General features: G+C 30.3%; 19 protein-coding genes across 19 annotated transcripts; 13 read left to right on the forward strand and 6 right to left on the reverse strand. All coding sequences in view use genetic code 6, as the record gives it.

Annotated features, from left to right (window-relative positions):
* Positions 1–2: 2 nt before the first annotated feature.
* SS50377_28044 (uncharacterized protein) lies at positions 3–221 on the reverse strand (the record flags this gene model as incomplete). Its single annotated transcript, XM_067911820.1, has 1 exon — positions 3–221. The coding sequence occupies one exon, from the start codon at positions 219–221 to the stop codon at positions 3–5; it is 219 nt and encodes a 72-aa protein (XP_067760842.1).
* Positions 222–557: 336 nt separating this feature from the next.
* On the forward strand, positions 558–761 carry SS50377_28045 (uncharacterized protein; the record flags this gene model as incomplete). The annotated part of the gene is made up of 1 exon (XM_067911821.1): positions 558–761. One exon carries the CDS (start codon positions 558–560, stop codon positions 759–761), a length of 204 nt encoding a protein of 67 aa, XP_067760843.1.
* Positions 762–907: 146 nt separating this feature from the next.
* Positions 908–1555, forward strand: SS50377_28046 (Ankyrin repeat-containing protein; the record flags this gene model as incomplete). The annotated part of the gene is made up of 1 exon (XM_067911822.1): positions 908–1555. The coding sequence occupies one exon, from the start codon at positions 908–910 to the stop codon at positions 1553–1555; it is 648 nt and encodes a 215-aa protein (XP_067760844.1).
* Positions 1556–1746: 191 nt separating this feature from the next.
* SS50377_28047 (uncharacterized protein) lies at positions 1747–2460 on the forward strand (the record flags this gene model as incomplete). The annotated part of the gene is made up of 1 exon (XM_067911823.1): positions 1747–2460. The coding sequence occupies one exon, from the start codon at positions 1747–1749 to the stop codon at positions 2458–2460; it is 714 nt and encodes a 237-aa protein (XP_067760845.1).
* Positions 2461–2470: 10 nt separating this feature from the next.
* SS50377_28048 (FYVE zinc finger domain-containing protein) lies at positions 2471–4033 on the reverse strand (the record flags this gene model as incomplete). Its single annotated transcript, XM_067911824.1, has 1 exon — positions 2471–4033. One exon carries the CDS (start codon positions 4031–4033, stop codon positions 2471–2473), a length of 1563 nt encoding a protein of 520 aa, XP_067760846.1.
* A 219-nt stretch (positions 4034–4252) lies between these two features.
* SS50377_28049 (uncharacterized protein) lies at positions 4253–5848 on the forward strand (the record flags this gene model as incomplete). The annotated part of the gene is made up of 1 exon (XM_067911825.1): positions 4253–5848. One exon carries the CDS (start codon positions 4253–4255, stop codon positions 5846–5848), a length of 1596 nt encoding a protein of 531 aa, XP_067760847.1.
* Positions 5849–6082: 234 nt separating this feature from the next.
* On the reverse strand, positions 6083–6796 carry SS50377_28050 (uncharacterized protein; the record flags this gene model as incomplete). Its single annotated transcript, XM_067911826.1, has 1 exon — positions 6083–6796. One exon carries the CDS (start codon positions 6794–6796, stop codon positions 6083–6085), a length of 714 nt encoding a protein of 237 aa, XP_067760848.1.
* Positions 6797–6894: 98 nt separating this feature from the next.
* SS50377_28051 (uncharacterized protein) lies at positions 6895–7524 on the forward strand (the record flags this gene model as incomplete). The annotated part of the gene is made up of 1 exon (XM_067911827.1): positions 6895–7524. One exon carries the CDS (start codon positions 6895–6897, stop codon positions 7522–7524), a length of 630 nt encoding a protein of 209 aa, XP_067760849.1.
* A 506-nt stretch (positions 7525–8030) lies between these two features.
* Positions 8031–18461, forward strand: SS50377_28052 (uncharacterized protein; the record flags this gene model as incomplete). The annotated part of the gene is made up of 1 exon (XM_067911828.1): positions 8031–18461. One exon carries the CDS (start codon positions 8031–8033, stop codon positions 18459–18461), a length of 10431 nt encoding a protein of 3476 aa, XP_067760850.1.
* Positions 18462–19044: 583 nt separating this feature from the next.
* On the reverse strand, positions 19045–19734 carry SS50377_28053 (L-seryl-tRNA(Sec) kinase; the record flags this gene model as incomplete). The annotated part of the gene is made up of 1 exon (XM_067911829.1): positions 19045–19734. The coding sequence occupies one exon, from the start codon at positions 19732–19734 to the stop codon at positions 19045–19047; it is 690 nt and encodes a 229-aa protein (XP_067760851.1).
* A 118-nt stretch (positions 19735–19852) lies between these two features.
* Positions 19853–21070, forward strand: SS50377_28054 (Polyadenylate-binding protein; the record flags this gene model as incomplete). The annotated part of the gene is made up of 1 exon (XM_067911830.1): positions 19853–21070. One exon carries the CDS (start codon positions 19853–19855, stop codon positions 21068–21070), a length of 1218 nt encoding a protein of 405 aa, XP_067760852.1.
* A 46-nt stretch (positions 21071–21116) lies between these two features.
* On the forward strand, positions 21117–21449 carry SS50377_28055 (uncharacterized protein; the record flags this gene model as incomplete). The annotated part of the gene is made up of 1 exon (XM_067911831.1): positions 21117–21449. One exon carries the CDS (start codon positions 21117–21119, stop codon positions 21447–21449), a length of 333 nt encoding a protein of 110 aa, XP_067760853.1.
* A 50-nt stretch (positions 21450–21499) lies between these two features.
* SS50377_28056 (uncharacterized protein) lies at positions 21500–21991 on the forward strand (the record flags this gene model as incomplete). The annotated part of the gene is made up of 1 exon (XM_067911832.1): positions 21500–21991. One exon carries the CDS (start codon positions 21500–21502, stop codon positions 21989–21991), a length of 492 nt encoding a protein of 163 aa, XP_067760854.1.
* A 1-nt stretch (position 21992) lies between these two features.
* SS50377_28057 (uncharacterized protein) lies at positions 21993–22193 on the reverse strand (the record flags this gene model as incomplete). The annotated part of the gene is made up of 1 exon (XM_067911833.1): positions 21993–22193. One exon carries the CDS (start codon positions 22191–22193, stop codon positions 21993–21995), a length of 201 nt encoding a protein of 66 aa, XP_067760855.1.
* Positions 22194–22249: 56 nt separating this feature from the next.
* Positions 22250–22807, reverse strand: SS50377_28058 (uncharacterized protein; the record flags this gene model as incomplete). The annotated part of the gene is made up of 1 exon (XM_067911834.1): positions 22250–22807. The coding sequence occupies one exon, from the start codon at positions 22805–22807 to the stop codon at positions 22250–22252; it is 558 nt and encodes a 185-aa protein (XP_067760856.1).
* Positions 22808–22850: 43 nt separating this feature from the next.
* SS50377_28059 (uncharacterized protein) lies at positions 22851–23195 on the forward strand (the record flags this gene model as incomplete). The annotated part of the gene is made up of 1 exon (XM_067911835.1): positions 22851–23195. The coding sequence occupies one exon, from the start codon at positions 22851–22853 to the stop codon at positions 23193–23195; it is 345 nt and encodes a 114-aa protein (XP_067760857.1).
* A 130-nt stretch (positions 23196–23325) lies between these two features.
* Positions 23326–24054, forward strand: SS50377_28060 (Eukaryotic translation initiation factor 4E; the record flags this gene model as incomplete). The annotated part of the gene is made up of 1 exon (XM_067911836.1): positions 23326–24054. One exon carries the CDS (start codon positions 23326–23328, stop codon positions 24052–24054), a length of 729 nt encoding a protein of 242 aa, XP_067760858.1.
* Positions 24055–24257: 203 nt separating this feature from the next.
* Positions 24258–25028, forward strand: SS50377_28061 (uncharacterized protein; the record flags this gene model as incomplete). The annotated part of the gene is made up of 1 exon (XM_067911837.1): positions 24258–25028. The coding sequence occupies one exon, from the start codon at positions 24258–24260 to the stop codon at positions 25026–25028; it is 771 nt and encodes a 256-aa protein (XP_067760859.1).
* A 674-nt stretch (positions 25029–25702) lies between these two features.
* On the forward strand, positions 25703–25936 carry SS50377_28062 (uncharacterized protein; the record flags this gene model as incomplete). Its single annotated transcript, XM_067911838.1, has 1 exon — positions 25703–25936. One exon carries the CDS (start codon positions 25703–25705, stop codon positions 25934–25936), a length of 234 nt encoding a protein of 77 aa, XP_067760860.1.
* Between the last annotated feature and the right edge of the window lie 91 nt (positions 25937–26027).

Genomic DNA, 26027 nt, shown 5'->3' on the forward strand with positions numbered 1-26027 from the left:
TCTCACTTGGTGGGGTACCGTTGCATTAGAATCTGGCTTGTAGCGTCAATGTCGTCCTCGTGGTTTGCCCCACGGACTGAAAATTCGAAAATTTAGGACGATCCCTGCATTGAACTTTTTTGGAAAGCTTTCAGACGAATTAGCTGGTTTGCGTCAGGTTTGGGTGCTAGTTTTCGTTGCAGATCACCAGAGTTATCTAGAAACTAAGATACTGCTCCCATTTACAGTTTGTATAAATTTGGATTTGATTGTATATTAGTTATCCTATTCAATATTGTTTTAGTTCATATTTTGTAATTATAACAGAAATATATTGTCGATAAAATTTATCTAGATGGATTATTTCTAATGTTTAGGTAAGCATCAAATTAGTTTGTAGTATAACCGGCCGTTTTTAAATTTAATAGTTTTGCTAAAATATATATAAATTTAACGAAAATATAACTATACTAGATAAATATTATATAATAATTATATTAGATCATTAGTGTGCAGTTCTGTTAAGTTATTAATATATATAATTTAAGGCTTATTCGTCCACTCCAAATTATCGAGTTATGGAAGCGACGAATACCATTAAAGAATAGACTGAGTAGGATTTAGTAGCTAATCTATCAAAATAAATAACTTAACTTAAAAAAGAATCGCACGAACTGAAACTAGAAAATAAATAGCTTGCTGATGAAAACCACGAGATCAGAATGAGGACTGGTTTTATAGGACATGATTAGGGTTAATCGTCATTCTCAACTGCAGATTGATCCTTTGGAGTTATTAATTTTCCTATAAACGTAAATTGTTAAATTTTAATTTTTACTTTCCTTAAATTTTTTATCTTGTTTATATTTATTATATATAATTTTAAACAAATATATATTCCTCTCCAATTTTTTTAAAAATGCTGAAAATGCATCAAACTACTATTCAAGCCTCTATGGAACTATTCCTAGATGCTGTTTCGTAGCAAAATTTTTAGCTAGTTAGTGCACTTTTAAATGATTCTACAATTTAACTTTCGAAGCAAATTTTCGTACCACCACCACTCTTTATTGCAGCACAACGAAGTAATCCAAAACTTCTATTAATGTTATTAAAAGGTAATTTTCCTCCAAATATTACAGATATATCAGTATAACATGGAACAATTCTACACTTTTTTGCTTCATAAAATTAAATTGAAATGACTAAAATTGCAATGGATAATGGTGTTGAATTAGATATGCTTGATGCTAACAAGTAAACCGCGTTAATTGTTGCTATACGCAAAGGTCACGTGGATTTGGCAAAGCTGTTAATCTAAGGTGGAGCGAATATGGAGCTGCTGGACGCGCAGTGCAAGAGCGCGTGGTTCTGGGCGAAGAGCCAGCAGCTGGAGGACCTGCTGAAGCTGCTGCCCGAGATCAAGTACAGCTGGGAGGATGCGCACCGGGCGCAGCAGGACGGCTGCCGCAAGGGGAGCGCGGCGCTGGTCTGGAACGCGAGCGCGGGGACGAAGACGCAGAAGAACCCCTTCGCGAAGAAGGCCAAGAAGCCCAAGGAGCCCAAGAAGAAGTGAGTTTGGCGGGTTGATTTGCGGGCCTCCCGGTTTCTGCGTTTCGGAAGGGAGCGCCCGAACCACAAAAGGGGATCGCGCCCAATACCGCCCCATATCCCCCTCGCGCGCTTTCCGAATTCTGAATACAACTGGGCCCGACTTCTCTGGCAGCATACGGCAGAATACCCGGCCGACTTAAGTCCCCTCCACCAATGGGAGCCTCCGCCGCCGACTGGTTCAACGCCGCGTCCGAGGGCGACGTGTCGCAGCTGCGCCGCCTGCGGAGCTTCGGCCTCGCGGACATGCTCGAGGACGCCCCCATGCGCGGCTTCGCGGCCGTCCACTACGCCGCGCTCTTCCGCCGCGCCGCCGCCCTGGAGTTCCTGGCCGCGCACGAGGGCGCCCGGCTCACGAGCTGCCACGCGAAGCTGCGCATCCGCGAGGGCCGGCAGGTGGTCTTCCCGCCGGGCATGTCCTACCAGCACGTCCTCGCCGCCACCGGCCAGCTCGACGTGCTCCAGCGCCGCCTCGACCTGGACGGCGTCGTGCCCGGCGCCTTCCCGCTGCTGTCCGTGCTCGCCGTCGTGGGCAACGCGCCCTTCATCCGCCGCAACCTGCCCGCGCTGCTGGACGACGTCTGCTGCGCCCCGGGGCTCTGCACGAACCCAGCCGTGATCGCCGTCGTGCTCGGGGACCGCAAGCTGGTGCACACGCTCCTGGAGCAGCCCCACGCCGCAGCCGCCTGGATGCGCGCCGACGCCCAGCAGCGCCTCGGGGACCACAGCCGCACCTTCGAGTTCCACCAGCTCCGGCCGCTGTTCCGCGGCTTCCTGGAGTTCGACAACGCGAAACAGGCGCTGTGCTCCAGCCCGCGCGCCGCGGCCAGCATCCCGGCGATGCGCAGCTTCTGCCTCGCCGCCCAGTGAACACCACACCTCACTCGAACGCCTCCGCCTCGCGTACCAGCGCATCGATCCAGCCGAAGCGAAGCTCCAGGTCATCCACGTCGCGGACCATGCCCTGCAGGTCCACGCCATCGAACTCCCGCCAACGCTGCCCAAGCGCCCGCATCTCCGCGTACACCGCCTTGATCCCATCCAGGACCTAATTTACGAGGTTTGGAAGTGCATTTTCCTGCAGCTCGGGCTGCTAGGTGGCCGCCGAAACTGCTGCATTTTCAAGCTATTCTTCTCTTGGCGCTTCTGCAGTTTCTTCAATTCGCTCAGTTTTCACTCCTTCATCCTCAGCATCAAGTTTACTACAACTTTTGCCTTCCAATTCAATCAAATCCATTTTTCGTTCCCTTTTTTTCGCACACTCGCCGCAGAATTTGCCCAGTTCGCTGATTATGACGCAATTTCTGCAAAAGATTCTCCCGCAGGTGCGGCAGTGCGACCTGCGATTTTTGAAGGTAAATTGGCTCTCGCAGGCCCTGCAGAACTTCACAAAGCAGTCCAAATCGACGCATTTCGTCAGTTTGCAGACCTTCACGGCGTTCAAATAGTCCCTGCGGTAGCGCAATTCCTCTGGATTTCGCGGTCTGAAATCGCTCCCGAAGAGCAAATTCAGCCAGTTTTCGTCGTTAGAATTGCAGAGATCCAAGAGCGTGCGGTCCTTCGAGTCGCAAATATCGATGTCCGAGCCGTAAAAAATGAGTGTTTTTGCCGATTTCAATTTGTTCAGTTTCGCTGCAAAAATCAGCGCAGAATCTCCCTTGTAGTTCACACGGTCTTCTGCGCCGTATTTGCACATTAGTGCAATTCCATTTTCATTTAGATTTTCCACTCCAAAGTGAAGCGCGCCTTTTCCTTGTTCGAATTGTTCGTTAAAGTCCATATTTAGCGTTTTGCATACATTAACAGAGGCTAGCGAGGATGCGAATTTCAGAAAATTCGTGGTCGCGCCAGAGAGATTCAGGGAGATAATTTGCGTGAAATTGGTGGGAGCGGAAAATTTTAAAGGAACGGAAAGGGAAGAAAAAATTGAATTTGTGAGATACGAAATTGGTGGAATAATAAAAGGGATTTACGTTGGTTTTGACAAAATCAGGCAAATAAAAATTAATTTCACGTTGGAAACTTGAGTCAGAATTTGAAGAGGCGATAAGTTCTTACGATTTTATTGGAAAACTACTGAGTGAAAAATCTATAAAAAGTTGGGAAAGCAGTCTAAGAGCTGAGTAAAAAGGTGCATAACTAATTTTTCCAAGTTCTGTTTTGGAGTATCCTGGTATATTCCTTATGGAGACTATAGCAGAGAGAAAAGTATATGTAAAACATTGTTTCCATCAACATCCTGTGTTTCTAGGCCTACATTAAACTGTGATGCCTATCCAAAAAAGATTTTAATTGTTTAGAAAGTTATCGCTTTCGTAATGTTCAGCGATGATAGAATTACTTCATTCGACGAATTAATTGGGGTATTCCTAAGAATAGTTTCATGTTAAAGGAGTAGTGTGTGCAGAGGTAGATTTTCTTAAATTAAATCGTATATATTCATTTTTGCTAGTTCCAATTTAATTAAATAACACTACATAATAATACTAGTGAATGGTGCAAAAATTAAAAACATTCTTATTTTTTAACTAAATACCATAATGAGTATAAACACCAATAGTTTGTATACTAATATACAATAAATCATAGTATAGTTGATTATTATTGATAATTTTTAAGTTAATAATTAATAATATATATATTAAAGCCTAATGTTATTAAAATGATTTATTCTTAGTCCAAGAGTATTTTAATATAAAAAGAAGAGCTATATTAGTATAATTAACATACAAAAACACTTGCTTTGTACTCTGTTAGTAAGTAAAAACTAAGACTAAAATTATATAATGATGATGGGGATAAAATACATGAGTAATCAGTACCATATGTCTAAATTAGTAATCGCTTTAATTTCGCATACGTTCCCTAACAGAATTATGAATTTCTTTCATACCAAATTAACGACAATACTATAGTTGTTTATAAGAATCCTTAATTTAAATTAAAAATAATGCATTCAAGATTGTTAACATATCAGATTATTGTTGATTTTTTCTGGATAGAATAGAATATTTTATGTGTTGTATATTAAGATTGTATTTATGTATACACTATTTTATTTTCTGATAAGGAAATAACTACACCTTAAATATTTAACAAAGAAAAAATTAATTATAATGGGATTTATACTACATATACTTATTCTCAAAAAAGTATTGGTATAGTATTACAAAACGAATTACTTTTAATCTGTCTAAAAACTTTTAAAACCTAAATTATAAATATCTTCACTATAAGTAATATACTACTATGGGATTAGCCAACATCAATAAAATCAAGTGGTTTAACAATAGATGAAAATTCAGATTTAAAGTTCACTATTGCAGCAAAATAATTGAATATATTTAATTCAACAATAATAATTTTATGCTCTAAAACATAACTACATTTGTATTCACAACAACACAAAAAGTTTGTATAAACATACCCACTGCCTCTTCACGATAAATTTTAAGTAAGCATTGATAGTGGAATTTTATCTCTATACTCTTAGTCTCTATTAATGTAATTTAATCTTGTTACTAAATATGGTGGCATACCTTAGTTTTCACCAGTACTAACAAAGATCACCCCATGTAATATTGTTAATAATATTATTGCTAATGATAATTGTATTAGCATAATTAAATTTGATGTCAAATCTTTGTTAAACGTTCTTCCATAACCAAATTCTATAAATAATATCAATTATATTCTTCTTTTCATGCAATATCGTTAGTATTAGTATAAAAATTTAGTTGATTCTTAGTTTACTAGTTATCTTAATGATTAACAAAGTAGTATCTTTTAATTATTTAAAAATCTTCTATAGTTTACCATTGAACTGTAATTATATAAGCTTGACAAAAATATTTCTGTATTTCCAGATTTTAGCTCAAGAGCAAATTTATTCGAAGTTTAAAACATTATTTAAGACCCAGAAACTTATAAAATAAAGATAATGCATAATATATTTTAATTTTCAAGATGTTACTACATTAATACAGATGATCTTATTCATACTATCAATGCAATTAAATAAGAAGGGCTTCGAAAAATGGCAATAATATCTTTATTATAGAGTGTTATTGAATTAGGATTAATACCTAATTAGTCACTTTTTTCGTTATTAGATATTTTTAGTGTATAGGAACTTACATTTCTAGTTAAAATATTCACCCCATCTACTCCTATTATGTTAGCGTTATTGTAGTTTAAAGATGTAGGAAAAGTTAATATTGGAAAACGGATTTAAAAAGATTTTAGCTCAATTGAATGAAAAGTAAATATATTTTTTGGTCTATTCATATTTTGTAATTGTTTGAATTATATATCCACATCAATAATAGTTTTAGTAGGGCAAATAGTTTTAGAATAAATATCAAAAAAAAGAACCATATCATAGTGCCAGAGATCTGAGAAATACTTAAAGCATATAATTTAATAATCACTATTAAGTACTGGATCGATGCGCTGGTACGCGAGGCGGAGGCGTTCGAGTGAGGTATGGTGTTCACTGGGCGGCGAGGCAGAAGCTGCGCATCGCCGGGATGCTGGCCGCGGCGCGCGGGCTGGAGCACAGCGCCTGTTTCGCGTTGTCGAACTCCAGGAAGCCGCGGAACAGCGGCCGGAGCTGGTGGAACTCGAAGGTGCGGCTGTGGTCCCCGAGGCGCTGCTGGGCGTCGGCGCGCATCCAGGCGGCTGCGGCGTGGGGCTGCTCCAGGAGCGTGTGCACCAGCTTGCGGTCCCCGAGCACGACGGCGATCACGGCTGGGTTCGTGCAGAGCCCCGGGGCGCAGCAGACGTCGTCCAGCAGCGCGGGCAGGTTGCGGCGGATGAAGGGCGCGTTGCCCACGACGGCGAGCACGGACAGCAGCGGGAAGGCGCCGGGCACGACGCCGTCCAGGTCGAGGCGGCGCTGGAGCACGTCGAGCTGGCCGGTGGCGGCGAGGACGTGCTGGTAGGACATGCCCGGCGGGAAGACCACCTGCCGGCCCTCGCGGATGCGCAGCTTCGCGTGGCAGCTCGTGAGCCGGGCGCCCTCGTGCGCGGCCAGGAACTCCAGGGCGGCGGCGCGGCGGAAGAGCGCGGCGTAGTGGACGGCCGCGAAGCCGCGCATGGGGGCGTCCTCGAGCATGTCCGCGAGGCCGAAGCTCCGCAGGCGGCGCAGCTGCGACACGTCGCCCTCGGACGCGGCGTTGAACCAGTCGGCGGCGGAGGCTCCCATTGATGGAGGGGACTTAAGTCGGCCGGGTATTCTGCCGTATGCTGCCAGAGAAGTCGGGCCCAGTTGTATTCAGAATTCGGAAAGCGCGCGAGGGGGATATGGGGCGGTATTGGGCGCGATCCCCTTTTGTGGTTCGGGCGCTCCCTTCCGAAACGCAGAAACCGGGAGGCCCGCAAATCAACCCGCCAAACTCACTTCTTCTTGGGCTCCTTGGGCTTCTTGGCCTTCTTCGCGAAGGGGTTCTTCTGCGTCTTCGTCCCCGCGCTCGCGTTCCAGACCAGCGCCGCGCTCCCCTTGCGGCAGCCGTCCTGCTGCGCCCGGTGCGCATCCTCCCAGCTGTACTTGATCTCGGGCAGCAGCTTCAGCAGGTCCTCCAGCTGCTGGCTCTTCGCCCAGAACCACGCGCTCTTGCACTGCGCGTCCAGCAGCTCCAGGTTAGTAAAAAATCACGTTAATAGAATGCCAGAAAATCGGATTGGACAACAAAACTTATTTTATCAAATTATTATATAAAGTTCACTAAGTAATTTTTAGCATTCTTCGCTCAATAAAATTTAGATTTTTAATTAAAATACAGTTTAATCGTTATGGTTATTGAAGTAAATTTATAAATATTTTTATTAATATAACAGTATTAGATTTATGTAACATACCAGAATAATAATTTATATATAATTCTTATTATAATATCATAAAAATTATACCAGTTTTCGTTTAAATAAATTTGATTATGCTGTTAAAATATATATTAAATTAAACACATTGGTTTAGATAATATAATTCCTATACTTTGGTATTTATTTAAAAAGTATAAACGTATTCAAAAATAACCTAGATGCACTAGTTTGAACATTAATTTGTAGTTCGCTTATTTTTATTCTTAGTTATTTTTTATAAATTTAGCTTCATCTTATTAATTATATAAATTATATATTAATTTTATTATATCTTTAAAAATACTAATAAATATAAGCAATATTATTATAGTATTTTTGTTTACAATAGCCAAGTAATAAGAATAATATATATTGATCGTTAATTAATACTTTTCATAATGTCTAAGTCTATCATAGATTATGTTAAAGAATCTTCATCATAGATTTTTTATTCGTTTATAGTTGTTTTATTGTTGTATGCATAACTTTTCATGGTTAATTCCATAATAACAAAGATCATTTAATTTATATTAAACGTAATACTTAGAAATAAGAAGTAGTATATAACAATACGTAATATGAGGCTTGGATTATTCTCTTTATCGTTACATATATCTCAAGTTACATATGCCACTGAAACATTTTCAATTGAAATAGCTGATGTTTTAATTAAATATCATCATATTAAACATATTTAAATTTTTAACTCAAATACATTTAAATAGTTTATTTAATCTACTTCTGATGATTCTATGGAATTTTAGATATAAAATACTCCATTGTAAGTAAAGATAGTTGGCCTATAGTTTCATCAATTTTCAAGATAGAAATAGACAACAAAAGATGATCTATTACATGAAATGAAGACAGTTATTGAAAAAATTCCAGTTCCAGCATTTATATTTAAATTTATACCTGCTTTTAATCTTGATATTGAAAGCTTTAGGTTTGTAATTTGCAATTAATATATGCGTCTCAGTTTGGTTGCTTAGTTCAAAAAATTTAGTTCAGTAGTTGGTGTTGGCACAACTGCTCATAAGGAAGATCCGTTTAGTTATTAACTAGAATCAATTCTCAAAAATTTTCAGATTAGTTTTTTTGAGAATCCTAAATTTGATTCTTCGAATTAATAGAAATCATTTTTGACTAATTAAGGCGATTAGATATTAAAAATACCAATCATTAAAAGTTAGTAAGTTAGACTTAGCCTCAAAAAAGAAATAGGTGGTTTATTTACAGATGAGAATGTTAGAACACTTTATATTGATGAAACCTCCCCAAATTCATAAATTTTAGTCAGATTCGGAGATAAGACACGATTAAATCTAGGACCATGGTATATCTCAGAATTACTTAAATTTGTTGATTTCCTTAACCCGTTTAACTTTAATAATAAGACAAAAGAGCTAGTTCTAAGAACACGAAGATTTAGTACTTCTTTTAATGTTGCATGTATATTTTAAAATGATACTCCATTGGTAATTCCATATTTTAATGGTTTATATAAATATGACTGTTTGCGTGACGATCCACTTGTTTCTTGGAAATAATACTAAAATACATATACAGAAGTTTTTAAACATGTTAAAGAAAAATAAGAGAATGATAAGAAAAATCGAAAAAATAAATTTAAGGCTTAGGTTGAAATTGAAATTGACAAAGAAGAGAAGGCAGCCATTGATATATTTTTTGAAAAGTTTACACCTTTCATTAAAAAATAGTCTGATGATTTAAGAAAATCAAAATATAAAGAATATGAGCTATATACAGATGATGATGTATTGTAACATAATGAAATAACAGCCCCATCTCCGGAGAACTATTTAGTTTCTAATCATTGTTTGCTGGTTAAAATAAGTAAGATGTCTTAGCTTTTATACCGATAGTAATTTAAGTATTATCAACCATTCAAAGAACCAAAATCTGGGCTTCAGTTAACTTTTAAGATGCCAAAAATAGAAATAAAAACATCTTTTGCAAAATAAGTATTTTTGGCAGCAGAAGACTTTATTTTCTTATTAAATAACACAACAACATATTTTAAACTACCACTTAGCTTTTTTGAACTAGGATTGTATGGTAGAAATTTATTATTTGATCTTAACAAGCCATCACTTGATTCAATTTTACATTTAGCAGATCATTTTACATAAGAGGATCCAATTTATAATTTTTATGAGTTATATAATGTTAAATTATAAAAATTATAGATTAAAAGAAATTATTATGCTAAAAAAACTAAAAGATATGTATCAGGAAGGTTTGTTAATAGTTAGATATCAATCAATTTGGCAAATTAAAATATAGTTGAATCATTATAACATGTTAATTAAATAGTTCCCTCCTAATAGTTTACAGTAGGTGACCAATTATTTGCATCGTGGATTTTATAGGGGGATAAGGCATTTAGATATCTATAGCTTTTTACATCGCAATAATTAAGTTTTGCTTCAAATTATTTTCTTTCTAAAAATAGAGATTTATTATTTTAATCAATTGAATTTGAAAAGGAGCAGGTTCCTTAATTAGATATTTTTTCGAAACTAGAATATTACAATTTAGATTACTTTAATTCTATCTACTCATATTTCTAAACCAATTTACAATAACAAATTGAGTCTATAGACTATAATCATATTTCTCATCATTAAGCATCCTTACCTATGACAGATTATGCTTTAGTTAAAGAAATGGATTATCCAGATTAATAACGATTTTTAGCTTACTCATCTCATTTTTAGATGGAATTAAAAATGAAACGCTTTAATTTTGTTGATTTAGATTCTGATATAGTAGATCTTTTAATTGATTAGTTAACAATAAATAATTTAAGTAAAGAATAGTGCAATCTATAGTCTCCTTATTAATATTAAACAAGTTTTGTAGTATGTTCAAAAAATCTTTCATTTTATTTACAAGGAGCAAAAGATTCATTATTTAGTTAAATGTATCTTACAAAACATAACGATTTAAAAATAGGATAAGTATAACTGTTTACAATGAGCATTAATAATTAAACAGCTATGGTGTAACATCAAACATCATTGCTTGAGTTTACTATTGATATTAATTAAGCAGTATTAATTATTAATATAGATGTTATTATAGCAATAGTAAGAATTATTTTCAATATTATTTTAGAGTGTCAATATTGTGTAAATGTAGTAGATTAATTTAGGTTGGATACAGAAAATAATTTAATTAGCTATTTATAGAATATTGCCAAAAAATATAAAAAAGGAATTGAGAAAGATAGAAATTAAAGTTTTATATCAATAGATTATCCAATGTCCATACAACAAAGTGTTAATGAAGAAGAATCTAAAGCAGTAGATAAAATATTAGTATTCAAATTAAACGCAACAAATGTAATTGGATTGTTGTAAACAAAAAATATACAAGAATTACCTAGAAGAGGACCATTTGCATTATTTAATCCAGATTATAATTTAATTTTACATGCAGAAGAGATAACATATATTGTTAATAAGGTGGATTTATAAACAGTTCAAGAAGCTCACATATCACCTATACGATTATTTAATAGTTTTTAAGATTGTGTCAATATTAAGCATTTTTTTATACAAGATATTGTTAGAAAATACAATAATACTTAAGTATTTGATAATGATAATGAGTAAAAATCTCTCTACTAAGTATATTTTAATAATAAGAAAGTAGATTCAAATGTTAAGCTAGAAAGCCATCCAATAGCATAAATACCTTGGTTATTACTTAGTATAACTCTAAACTAATCGGTTTTTCAGGGGATGGATTAATCAGTTTTGTTATAGTTAAAATGTCTTGTATCCCAAATAATAGTTAATATAGATTTAGATTAATTATCAAAATTATAAGATGGTATCTTCTATTCATTAGCAAGTTATAAAGGAATCTTTGAAAAATCTTATTCATCATTTGATTTTAAAGAAATTTTGGAAAATATTAGGAAATTATATGAATCATCTTTTATTTTTGATACTATACCTACCTAATAATTTTCATTTAGATCAGGTAATTAGAAATAATTCTTATTTGACATAGGAGAAGTTATAGTAAAAATCAACAACGCACGTACTTCCAATTAACTCAACAATAATAATGTTTCATTAAATCTTAGTACAGTAGAACCAATTTCGTCATTTATAGTTACAAATTTTGATAAATAATAAAAATTAACCTTCGAGCTAACTACAGGTATATAGGTATGCTTAAATTAATAGGTTTCGTAATTGGAGAAGTAATTATTGTTGATTAAAAGTAAAATTTTATTAAAAATCGATAAAAATGGGGATAATTATTTTAATAATTTTCAACAAAAATTATTTGCTATGAAAAATCCTTATTTTACCTAAAATTATACGGAAATTTAAGAAGTGGAACCGGATTTTACGATAAATGATATAATTGACTCGTAATATGCTTAGTATTTTTGTTATTATAATCCTGAGAATTACTAAGGTTATAGCAAATAAGATGGGTAAAATATCTAAATCTAAAATCCAAATGTAGTTATTTAAAGGACTCATCTATATTAGTTATATCAGAAATATGATTTGGACATATTATAAGTAATAGATCCTAAACCTTAAATGTTATTAGCTGAACAACATTTAAACATATAGTTCACTATAAGAGACAAAATATATGTTTAAATGTTACCTGAATCAGTGTAATAATTAATCTTATTACAATAGTATCAGTTATATTAATCAAATGATAATTTAGAAGATATTTTAGACATATATTCATAAGGGTATTCTATAGACTTTTTACGATAGTTCATGCAACTAGAATAAGATTTAAGAAATATTTTAGTCTTAGTTAGATAAGAAAGTTAGTAATAGAAACGACAAAATATAGATCTTAATATTTAGGAATCCGATCTAGTTTCATTAGAAATTTAAGATAGTTCAACTATTGTGTCAGCAGAAGATTTATAATAATAATTAGAATAATATGACATGTTTTAATGTATTAAATTCTAGAGAATAAGATATGGTAAAAATTATTGGACTAGTGTATTTCCAACTATATCAGAAAGATAGATTTAGTCAGTAACGTCGTTTGAGTTCAAAGTACCATAAATTAATATTTAAATGGTTGGTATAGGTTAAGATATAATATTTAATTCAGATTAATTACTAGTTAGCTTAATTACAAAATAGAAAATAATTTAACCATAATTTTAATTATTATATGGTATATCAAAGCTAAAGTATTTATGCAACCATTCAATTATTGAAAAGTAATAATAGTGTTCATTAATTTATTCACAGGTTTGTATTACATAGAAAAATATTAATTTATATTTTTCAAAGGAGACTGGAAATATTTATACCCAAAATTATGATATTCAAATAGTTTAAACTCCATAACTTGATAAAAACTTATAATAACTAAAGTTTATTGCAAATATTTCTTAGATACAAGGGTTACTTAATCCAACCACTTTATATACAGTCGTATAATTTATTAGATAATTTTAATTTTAAGATAAAAGTCAAAAATAATTAAAACAAACTAAATTATAATTAGAGCAGCAGCAGAAAGTTTTAAAATTATATTTGCTAAACTATTAATCAAATGCAAGCTATTTAGTTAATTAAGAATTTTTGGCATAATTTTCCAATTAAGAACTTAAATAATTTTTAAGTTCTGTATATGAATCAGAAATTTAGTAGTAAATAACATAATTTTGTTATAAAATAAAAACTAAGCAATCGATTTAATTTATTTATAACATTCTAAATAATGCAGCTGACTCATTTAAAACGATTCCAAATGAACTGTTATAATAGTTTTTAAGAGCAGACATACCTTCCTTCGAAAGCTTAAAAATATTAACAATTTTGTCTTAAAACATAAATTTTAAAAAGATTGGTGTTAAAAAATAAATTAAATATCTTTCTATAAATTTACTCACAGGTTCAGGACAAGCAACAATTAATTTTAATGGTTTCCATTGTATATTTTCACAATCTAATCCCGATGATTTGGAAACACTCTTACTGCCGAATGAAAATTATATAAGTGTGTAGTAGCTGCAACTTAAAGGATAATTATATTTAACGGAATAACTTAATATTAATTTAGAAACTATTTTATTGATTAAAAATACAGATTTACGATTTAACAATTAAATTATTTATTATATTTTATAAGATTATACAGTTATAGATTAAGATCAATAAAATGATCTATCATAATTTAGTTAAAATATGGATGAGCAGTTTATTGATATCGTTCAAGATTAGCCAAAGGGAATATTTTAAAATAATGAGAATTTTAGATCATTAATTTAAAATTTAGTATTGGAATAATAGCTCCCTTTTGGTCGTAAACTTATGAAATGGATAAATGGTATTAATATTTAGTTTTTACTTCACATATTAGGATCTCAAATTTAATTTTCTATTTAAACATTATTATTTTCTTTTGAGTTGCCTAAGGCTATTCTCTCTATTTCAACTAATGAAGCTAAGTTATATCCTAAAGTTATTAATTAATTTTAAATATAATAATTTAATTTTATAATTAGAGATTGTGAGACTATTATATCTGATTTAGAAGTTAAAAATTTTAATATATTATAAAGAAGTTCAGTTGAGTCTCTTGTTCTTTAAGGATAAATAAAGGAAGATTTAATAACACTGGTATAAATATCGGTCGACTAACTTACTATAACTATAACAGATGCTGATATTGGACTTTCAAAACTGTTATATAGTTTTTCATTGTTGGTTAAAGATGTTAATCAATCATTTGATTAATTTATGCCAAAATAAAAGTAATAAATAGTTTAATAAGATAATATCTAATAAATATCTGAACTTTCATCAGTTATTCTTTTATTGAATTTTAAATAGGTTCTTATTAAAGCAAAGTTGTCTAATTTTATTAATATTTAGTTTGTTGCTGATAATATTGTTACACAGGTACAATCATTAGGTTGTATAAAGGGATAATAACTATAACCTGCATAAGGTTTTACAGCAATATACTAAATGATATTATCAATTAATGAGTCTGAAGAATTATTTTTACCAAAAATAATTTTATACTATGCATATTATTAATAAGCGAATCATCTTAATTGTTCCGCCATAATCTCATCATAAAAATTAAATATAAATATTGAAACAATTGCCTTATTGTGTTTTATTTAATAAAATTTTATTAAGTATAAATTATATATAGAAAAATTTACCAAAGGATCTAAAAAGCCCTTTATCAAATAATCTAATAAGCATACTGTTAAAAGTTCAAAATCTTTAGGGTATTCCGTTATAGTATAAACATCTCCTATTATACTTAATGTTGGAATGGACAGTTTTGTATTTAATTTTATTAGTAATGAAATACAGTGTAAATTTACTAATTGTAATTCAATTACAGGCAATGCTTTTGGAACTAATTTTTAAGTAAAATAAGTTAACACCACATTTGGGCCTAAATACTAATTGATTGTATCTTAAATTTATTTTATATAGTCAAAACATTGGGTAGATAAATATTTTGGCATAAAGAATGTATATAATGATTTAAAAGAAAATTGTTTGCTCGTAGAAACAGAAAATTAGAATATTATTTCAGATATTTATTTACTCATTAGTACAAAATTTTATTGTGAAGGATTTTTATCAAAATTACATCAATAAAACACAATTGATGTAAATTAACTATCGTGCCATATACATCCTAATCTCATTTTTGCCGTTAAATAAATATATATACATTTCAAATTCTTATTATAAACATTGTAAAATGATGAAAACTAATAATAAAAGTTAATTAAACTAAAGCATATTCAAAAATAATTTATTTAAGATGAAATTATTAAATAAAATACATCAATAGGCATTAAACTTAATATTTCGAATATTTTCATAATTCTTTAAACATTTAAGGATGTTTAATTAGAACTTAATGTACCTTAATTATTTTATGAATAATTAACTAAATAAAAATTTTCTGAGTAGTTTTAGTAAAATCTCAAAGATACAAATATTTAGTTGAATATAGACTCAGTTACTAGTAATTTAACTTAAAAACTCACATCAACTGATACTTTGTGTTTTTCATTTAAGTACAATTTTACTTCTAAACAAGATTCGGTTGAGTCTTCAAATAATGCATATAAAGTAATAGTTGATAAAATTGTGCTATCTGCATATGAATCATTCGGAGCACATGTTTATTCAGTTATGTTTTCATTATAATTCGCTTTTAATTAGTAAGTTGAGATAGCATAATAATTATTCATTAAATATAAAGATATTAATTTAGATAGTTCTATTATAGATAATTTAATAGATTAATCAGATATTTTTGTAGATTTTGCTGAATAATTTTTCATTAAAAATAGTCTAATTGTTAATTTCATCAAACCTTAAATCTCGCTAAGTGTGTCTTAAGTTAAAGATTTTTAAACTATTACATTAGTTTTACCTAGTATACAACTACATTTCAACCAGTATACATAGCCATTTGGAAGACTTTAGGATTACTAAACTGAAAATTGCTACAAAATATATAAAACCATTATTGATGAATATAATATAGGATGCTTAACATTTTATTAGCCATATTAGTAGGAAAACTGTGCGAAATTATTTATAGGTAATTTTAACCAAGAATTACCACAAGAGATATTTGTTTATGCATAATATCTATTGAAATTGATAGACTTTGTTTAAATTTATGAAAACAGAGTACAATTATTATTGACAGAAAATAAATTTATTCCTAAATTTAACTCAGATAGATTTAATTAAAACATAAAATTAGCATAAAAAGAGATTTTAAATTATTTTTCAAACAACGTTATAATCTAACTTGTTGCTTAATTATCGTTTTTTAAATTAACTATACATTCAAGTTCTAATAAATAAAATTATGATGAAAACTATTCTTCGTTGGTAATATTTTTTAGTTAATCATAGTTTGCGTATATTAGCTAAAATAAAAATCTTTAGCTATTTGTTCAGGTCCGATAATTTGTTTTATACACTATTTAAAATAATATGTTATTACCGATTACCTTGTACTAAACGTATGTAAATGAACTTCCTGTAACTATCTTACCTCTAGGAATTCTTTTTAATGGGGTGATTTTTTCATACTCGTAGGTAATTGAGGAAAGGTAAAACATAATATCTGTTCTGTTAAATATAGATAATATAGAATTTTAATCAGCTCCACTTGCTTTCCAGTCAATCAGTATATTTTATAACATTTGGAGCTAAAATATAATTGCAATGTAGAATTATATTAGATAATAAGTATCATCATTACAGTCTGTGAAAAAATAAGTAGAAACAAATCTTAAAACTAAAATCTAACTTGAGAAAGTACTTTCTCTTTAGCTGAAATTAGATAATATTAAACTTATTTTAAATAAATCAGAATATTATAACACAAAAGACATTCATATGCTAAAATTAAATGAAAAAGAAGTTACTGATGATTAATTACGACTTTTATTGTAAGCATTTATAAAAATTAAAGATAAACAACAAAATATTTAACCTATTATGGAATTTACATCTATTAAAGATCAGTGTTGTTTAGTATTGGAAATTACAAAACAAAATGATTTTATCGATTCTATTACTCTACTGATTCCAGGTTTCTAAAATAAACTGTCTGATGAAATGTCAAATCTTATTTTTAGATTTGATAAGACTTTAATTTAAATGTAAAATCTCGTTTTATCTACAAAATTTTAGGTGTCTTTTACATAGCTTTAGTTGATTCATAAAGATAATAGTAAACTTATTATGGATCTTAATCTCGGCAAATCATACTTAAATTTAATAATTTAATAATAGGAAAATAGTCTAGTGCTACAAATTGGAGATTTTATTGGGTCCTTTGCCATAACTACAGTGTAATCTATTTCCAAAATTTTATCTTCAATTATTTTCGAGTCAAAGTCTTATTGGAATGTCGGATAGTAGACAATTGAGCAGTCATCCCTATTCATTTTGCCTGATTATATTCATGGTTTGAGCAATCAGTCGAATACATTAGAAGATATTGCAAATCAATTAAAAAGTAGCTCTGTTTTTAAGTCACCTAAACGATAATAATCAAAACTATTTTTATCTGAAAATATCAATAATACTATTTTAAAATCAAAAATAATCAAATAGTTTTAGGTTAAAAATAACTTATCTTTGTAACTGTGCTTTAACAAAATTGTTATTAGTTTAAGCTAATATTCATTACAAGATAAACTATTAATATTTTTGAAGTTTTCAGATACTACTGTGCATATCAAATCTGTAGTATATCCATAGGATTCATATGATTGTCAAATTATTGATTTTTCATTACCTTAAATTTAGCGGTATAATTTTATAAATAATAGAATAGATCTATAGTTTTCTTTAAAAACAAAATAGATTTTGCTTTAGTTAATTGATGTATTTGATAGACTAAACTCATTAGAAAATATTGAATAACTTTAATAATAAAAAAAAATTAAAGTATCGACGGTGGTTCAATTAAACGATAGTTACTGGTCAGTCCACTCAACGAATGCACTTAAATTGAATAATTTATAAAAAACAGTTTCTTATGCAACTTTTGCTTAAATATTTTCAAACCCAGGAAAATTTATTGTCGGTGATAATATACTTAGAATTTCAGAGATGATAAGCTAAATGATTAAAGACATAAAGTGTTTTATACTTACAATTTAAAAATAAGTATTAGACAAAGAAGTAATAGTTAAAGAAGATGTTGATACGTTTTTTAATAACTGCCTAATATTAGAATAAAATGGTGAATATTACTTTTTAAAAGATACAAAGTTTAAAAATCTAGATTCTCTATTTCCAACGTTAGATATTTTGGGAAAATGCACTGGAATTGTTGAATTGATTACTAAAAATATTTCAGGTATATAAAAGTTAATCGAAACCAAAATTGATAACGTAAATACATTTTGTGTTGAAATTAGTTAAGCTGTAGATAAATTTGCAGATATGCTACTAAAATGAGACTAAGTTTTTAAGTTATGATTATATTATGTTTTTATTACTATTTAAATATTATTTCGTAAGCCTGACTGAAGCTAACACTAATTCATAAAAATGCTAAATAACGAAAAATTCTGATTTATAGTTCAAATTTATTTCTCATATTGCTAAACATTAACGCAAAAGATACAAATTTTAATTATTGTTAAGTTTTAATAAGATTAAAATGATAAATACTAGTACTTTAGTAAATACTGAAAGATAAACTTACTGTAATAAGAAAATGTAAACGGAAGACGCCTTAATAATAGGTTAAATTATTCATATATAGTGCAAAGTATAATCCCATTTAATAGACACATTACACTTATATTTGAATCGCTATTTATAATATGTGTTGATATTATTTCACTATATAATCTCATCCACTTTTTTAAATTTATATCCAATAACGTAATAAATGTAACTCCAATTATATATTAAATATTAACCCATCATAGTTAATGCAATTTATATTTATGCATTTGCGCATATATTTCCAATATAGATTATACTTATTGGTAAACTAGCTGATATTATGTAATTATAGAGTAGTTTATAATATTCATTTTTTAATATCGTCTAGGTTCTTATTCAAATAATATTCTAATTTTTCAATATCCTCACACATTTATAGCCATTATCTTCTCAAATTATTAATTTAATTTCCATATTTTTATAATTAATATTTTAAGATAAACTCTTTCACAATTTTTCTAGATTCAATATCAATCATTAGTTTTTAAGAATCTACTTATGTTTAAATCTATGGTTAAGGTTTAAAAATTTATTATTTATGATGCATAATATCTAATACCTCTTTTGCAATCTATACCGTGAATTTATCTTATGTACAATATATAATAGCATCTGGCTCATCCTCCCATTATTAATAAATATTCATGATAGACTTATTTGGCACAGAGTCAGATCTATGACTATTTCGTTCTAAGATAACATCCAAGTCACTAATTAACACAACAAAAACAATAGATTTTCTAAGCTTTTCACATATAACTTTCACCTTTTTTCTTGCTGAAGAATGTTAAAATGTATGCTCAATAATGAGTATTTTATTACTTTTATAGTTATTAATATAATCATAAAATAATTATCTGGCTACCTAATATTAATTTGTAAGTAAAAATGTATCAAATTGAAGTGATTCAAAATCACCAAGATTGAGCAGTGCTTTTAAAAGTGTTGACTTTCCAGTAGCTGGTAAGCCACATATACATATCATTATTTCAGACATATATTATAAAATATAATAAAGTAGATTTTTACTTTTTTGATGAAATGATTATTTACTAATATATGGTAATACTATTAATAAAAATTTCAAATTTGATTCAAAAGTACCACTCCCTGACATGTCCAACATTATTGTTAATAACATTCCTGAAAAATTCACTGTTGAGCAATTGTTTTCTCTCCTAGACTAAGCTAATATTCCTTGCAGTAACAGGAATGTCAAGATTGTAAAATCTAACAGGACGACTCGTCAGAACTATACAGGTCGTTATTGCATCCTTAATTTAGAATCTGATGTTATCGCTCAGACTGCCATTTAAGCCATCAATTAGATTGTTGTTACAGTTGAAAGCAAAGAAGTATAAATTCGTGCTATGATTTTCCTTCCTAATTTCCGTGCTCTTACAGAAGACCCTTCGCTTAATATTGTTGTCTATAATTTACCACTTGAGCTTTCTTCCTCCGATCTTTATGAAATTTTTGCTGATTTTGGTACTGTTCTTTCAACCTCTGTTAACAAGAAAGACACATCTAATATGGGATATGTTCTTTTTGATAAAGCTGAAACCGCAGTTAGAGCCATATAGGAAGCTGATGGTAAGTATCTTGGTCCTTCTAAGATTATTATCAAACCCTTCAGAACTATTGAGGATCGTCAGAGATATAATACTGAAATTCTTGTTTTTTCTGCTGGAGCTGCTACAACCTTTACCTCTGAAGCTGCTGCTTAACGTATTACCGAAATATTGCCATTTGTATAATTTGACGGTGATATTTGCATCAGGGATGATCCTAGACCTGCAGAAGTTAACTGTGGAGGCGCTGCTTGGATCTTTACTTGTAAAGATCATACAATGGCTGCTAGATTAATTAGTGAATTAAACGACATGTCCTATACTTTTGAAGGTGTTAATGAGCCATGCCGCTCTGTTCCTAAACTTTCCAAAGGCATGCTTGCTAAAGCAAAAGCATAGGAATAAACAAGAAACCGTGAATAATTTTAAGAATCTGGAGCCAATGTTTAAGTATTTGGTCTCAAGATGAATACAACGGAAGCTGAAGTAAGATCTTTTATGGAAAAATTCGGTGACATTGAAAATATCTCCGCCCCTCGTATGACTGCAGATATCGCTTAAGATCTCTTCCATTATAATGTTCTCTACAAGAACTCTAGCTAGGCTGAAAAAGCAATCGCCGAGGCTACTCAACTTGAGTAAAGCCTTCCCGAAAGACTTTCTGATAACCAGTTACGTGTAATCAAGTATACTGCTAAGAAGGAAGTTAAATCTACCACTAGACGTGGTAAAGACCAGGAACAGAGATCTGGACCAATGTGAGCTGAAAGTGACAAATTAAATTTTAACATATATTTTCTTTCCTTTTATGAATATTTTTACTATAAAATTTAAAAATTTCGGATTTTTAGATTTAATTTAATTTGTAGCATAATATCGTGAATTACAGCAAGATGTACTTGTGGCCTTTCGACTGAAATTGGAGATTCTTTTCGATGAACCACTGATCTTAGAATGCTTAAGGAATCAAAATTTAAAATATTTGACTGTTTATCTAGCACTATCATTGGACGTATTCAAATATCGAAAATATCTATTGGAACTGTTGTATGATTATAGAAAAATAATTGTTAATGGGACGATTCATCGAATGGATGAAATTGTAAATAAATACATATAAGGTAAGTAAATTTTCGAGTGAATTATATCAATATATAATAATTAATATAGGTGCTTTCATTCCGCAATAAAATGCCGCCAAAAAAAAAGTAGGCAGTGTCAACGCGCCCTGCGTTTGAATATCTCCCTGTATTACCTCAATAATATGATAGATATATTTTACTGACACTTAAATTGGTTAGTTGGTCATATTTAAATTTTTCAGTAAGACTTCCTGTGAACACACCACTTGCTCACATTAAAAAGCTTATCATTTAGTCACATAAGCAAGCTTTACATTAAAGAAAACAATATACAGCTCATGCGTAAATTGGTAATTTTGATTAGCCTTTTTCAGTTATGACTGAACATGATTATGAAATATTATCATATTCGGTCAATCAGGACTTAAATCTTTATAAGGGTTCTCCTCTTACATGGCCTCCTCTTCCTGACGATGATTCAATGACTTTAGCAGATATAGGATTCAATGGATCTTGTGTAGATGAACCTTTAATTGAAGCAGATTTATTTTATGATTTTTAGGCTTGTAGAATTATAGGTAATGGAAAAGAGAAAGTGTGAATCATTAAATTTTACTTAATTAATATAACTCTTCATATTTCAATAACCTTGTTCTATGCTGTTATTTTTCTAAATTCAAGTAATCTTCATCAGAGAAATAGTCGTTATCGTCTAAGTACTTACTAGAATCTTGATAAGATACAATTATTTTTTATAATGGTTCATCATTTTCATGTTTTATTGGCTTATATTAAAGTTTCATTTTATAATAATATTAAGTGAAAACCCTATATAATAATTGTAATATGCATAATCACATCATTCTTAGTTGTCTAGCTCTTCTTAAACAACGCTAAATTTTTTAATCCATAATTTAGCTTCCTCTAACTCTTTCTTTAAATATTTTTAGTCATTAAAAGAATGTATAGTCTAAACACTACAATCTAGTGTAGCATTTTTTAACTTAGTAATTGCTTTAGATAATTAAGTAGTATTTTTTTATAACACAACCTTTGGCTGAGTTATACTCTGCTTATTAAATTTTATTTGTCTGTCCAACTACTAGTTTGTATATTTTAAAGTTTAAACTTAGTTTTTAAGATCTTTTATCTGCAAATCTTTTTCAAATACTAGTGACTTAAGATAAATATCTTAAGAGGTAAACTAAGATGCCATTTACTAACTAAAATCTACTCTTTAAATTGGTTATAACTATTTTTTTACTTAATCGAAATCATTTTTAACAGTACTCTGAAGATCTTAAAATTACTATTATATATTTACTAACTAGTCTTCTTTATATGATAATAGTTCTGTTAATTAGCTAATATTATAAGATAGCTAAAGTAAAAATGATTCGTGACCAAGTTAGTCCATTATAGATATATTTTATTGTATATATAATTTAATATTATATTAAATGGACATCGACAGATATATTTTGATACTTTTACAATAATTTGGATTTAGTGATATTGATGAAAATGCATTAAATTTATTAAGAGAGGTTGGGAATACTTATTTTGATTTATGTGCTAGAAAGTCAGGCGTTTAACCTTCTATTGTACGAAATTTCAGATTCAATTTATCCCACTATGCGCTTTAGAATGCAGGTATGTCTATTAATTATTTGCTAAAGTATAATAGCCATTATGATTATCTTTCTGATCTGTAATAACCGTACTAAGCTTAAAAACAACTAATGACTGTAGTACCTTCAAGTAAAGTATTTACTGGGGATATGACAGAAAAGTTGAATGAATGATTTGGAAACAGTATTTATTGCATATATTTTCATTAGTATTAAAAACACGAATATTTATCTGGAAATAAAAGCTGATTAAAATAAATAATATATAATATTTAAAGTATATTGAAATTACCATTCCAATTTAATGTAGTCTGAAGTTTTAGAAGAATCCTACTAGATCAAATTTATGGTTAAGTTAAGAAAATAAACATCGAAGGAGACAACTTATCGTAAAAATGATTTTAAAGATTCATTCGTAGAAGTATCTTAGCCATCAAATAATATTGAATAATTGGTTACATAACTTAAATAAATTCCAACTGTTAATGAAAGATAGCGGGGAATTTTAACTATATTTAGGAAAGGTATAGAGCCATTATGGGAAGATCCTAAAAATTAATTAGGATCAATTATTAGATTTTCTATGTTTTAAAGTAATAAAATTGATCCCACATTATTAACAGCTGCTAGAAAATATGTCCCAGTAGTTGAAGATCAATAATCAATATTTTTGCTCCTATTTACGATAGTAGTAACAGGATAATGGAAGGAGCATTTAAAATAAGACAAAATTAATGGAATATATTTTAAAACAGATATGAATACAAGTACATTTGAAATATGGTGTAGTGGAGACAAAACAGCTGAAAATTTGCGTCAATCTTTAATTAAATTACTAGATAGCATAGGAATATAAAGCACACATAATATAAACGATGTTTAAACAGTTGTTACACTAGCAGATACAGTATAGATAACAAATATCAAAGGTGGAATAACGAGAGGCAAGAGCTTGTACAATAGTGAGAGTAGAGGTGAGTCTAGCAAAAGCAGTATGATGTATGGGGAAAAATAGACAATTATGAGAAAGTGATGAGTTTGTTATAGATTATAATAGTTTGTTAGCATAATAATATTAAATACATCCCTCTATTTCATACTAGTCTTTATAGATCTTATTAAGTATTAGCGCCTTCTGCGTATCTACAGCTACTAAATCACTATTTTTAACAAAGCTTCGATCTAAAATAAAATAATCATATCTATATATTTGATATATATTCCACTTTAGCCAAAATGAATTTGCGAAACCCCCTCTTATCACACATTACCTTAGCTAACTTCAACAGGAAATCGACAGCTGAATATGTAAGAATTATTGCATTATTCCGAATCCCTACACCATAATATCCCGCACATACTTCCATTCTCGAAGAAAATCCAGTAAACTATACAAATTTAGTCTCATCAAATCAGCCAATTTCATATAAAACAACACTTCTGTTCAGTAGTCTAAATTACTATGGAGCTGATGTTTAGTAGCCCCAAACTAACGAAGCAAAAATGGAGCATTTTTAGAAGAAATTTAATCTTTTACTTTAAAACGATTTTGCAGTAGAGAATCAAGTCAAATGTAACTTTCACAATAGCTAATATGCAAAATTATAAAAATAGCTACTCCTCGACCTCGCAGAAGAACCGAAAAACCGAATTTATTTGCTATTCTTCGACTAGAAACATTTTAATTCACTTTTTGCGATTTGCGTGAAAATTTTAAGGAGCGAAAAATCAAATTGTGCATCAATTATCATGCAGAATTTGCTCAACTTTTAGCCCAACAAGGAACTGATCGGCATCATAATCTAAGAGTTTTCTGGCGAAAATGGAGCGAATTTTGCCAGCATTTTCCGAACAATTTAGACTAAAAAAATTCTCTAACTACTTTTCAAAATGATAGATGCTTCCAAGCTGAAAGAGGCAGTTTTGCAAGAGCTCAGATCAGTCGATTTTAGCAATTTTGATTGGGACGAAACGATAGAAATTTTAAGAGAAATTGGAGGCGAGTGAGTGAAATTTCCAAGTAGCGGTAGAAATTCGAAGGAGAATAGTATAATTTTGACATAATAGGTTAATTATATATTTTTTATCGCTGGAAACGCTTGGTATTTTGTATGTTAGCGGTAACTTAAGTTATTTTGCGTTCTTGAAACTACGATTTAGATAATGAAATAGAAATGGATAAAATGTATATTGGGCTAAATAATAGATAATAGTACAATTTCAAGCATTTTGCACGATTGTGGAGCCTTAATTCATCGTTTTGTGGGAATATTAAAATGTTATTTTTAAAGATTATATAATATAGGAAATAAGGAGAGAATAGCTAGATATTACTAGTTAAATCTCTAGCTGTTGTAGTTTCTATAAAAAATTACGTTGTTTGATGTAACTAGTTACTAAGGGTGTAATTAAGAAAGCCAAACAGACTTAAGTTATGATTATTATTATTAATATTAATACTAACAACATAAAAATAATATTTAAAATTAGTTTTTGATTTCTTCCGGAAAAAAAATTATAGGTCGAATAGAATAAATAGCTATAATTTTAATTTGTCAAGAGAATAAAAACTATGATGTAAAGTTATGCTATCAATCTAATATAATTTAGCTAACTAACAAATACATAAATATATTTAATAATTATATATAATTATGATGTAAATTTAAAAATCACTATAAATGTATTCCCTGGATATGAGGCTGAGAGGAATGTTTGTTTAACAAGAATAAGAGAAGACAGTAATTATCAAGTAGTTTGACTTCGACAACATGCAGTTTTCGTCTAGAAAGATTAGAATATATGATGATTACAAGACTCCATAATTACCAGTTACTCTAATGTCTTCCCGTTTATAATTCTAAAGAAAACCAAGAAGTTCTATAAGAAGTTCAAATTACAGTAAATATATGTGAAGTTTAGTTATAAATCGTATTTTAATTTTACTATTTTAAAAATTAGATAATTTTCATACTTAACATAAAATCATATTAATTGATTCTATAA

This window comes from Spironucleus salmonicida, chromosome 8, assembly GCF_000497125.1.
Source record: "Spironucleus salmonicida strain ATCC 50377 chromosome 8, whole genome shotgun sequence".
Lineage (NCBI taxonomy): Eukaryota > Fornicata > Diplomonadida > Hexamitidae > Spironucleus > Spironucleus salmonicida.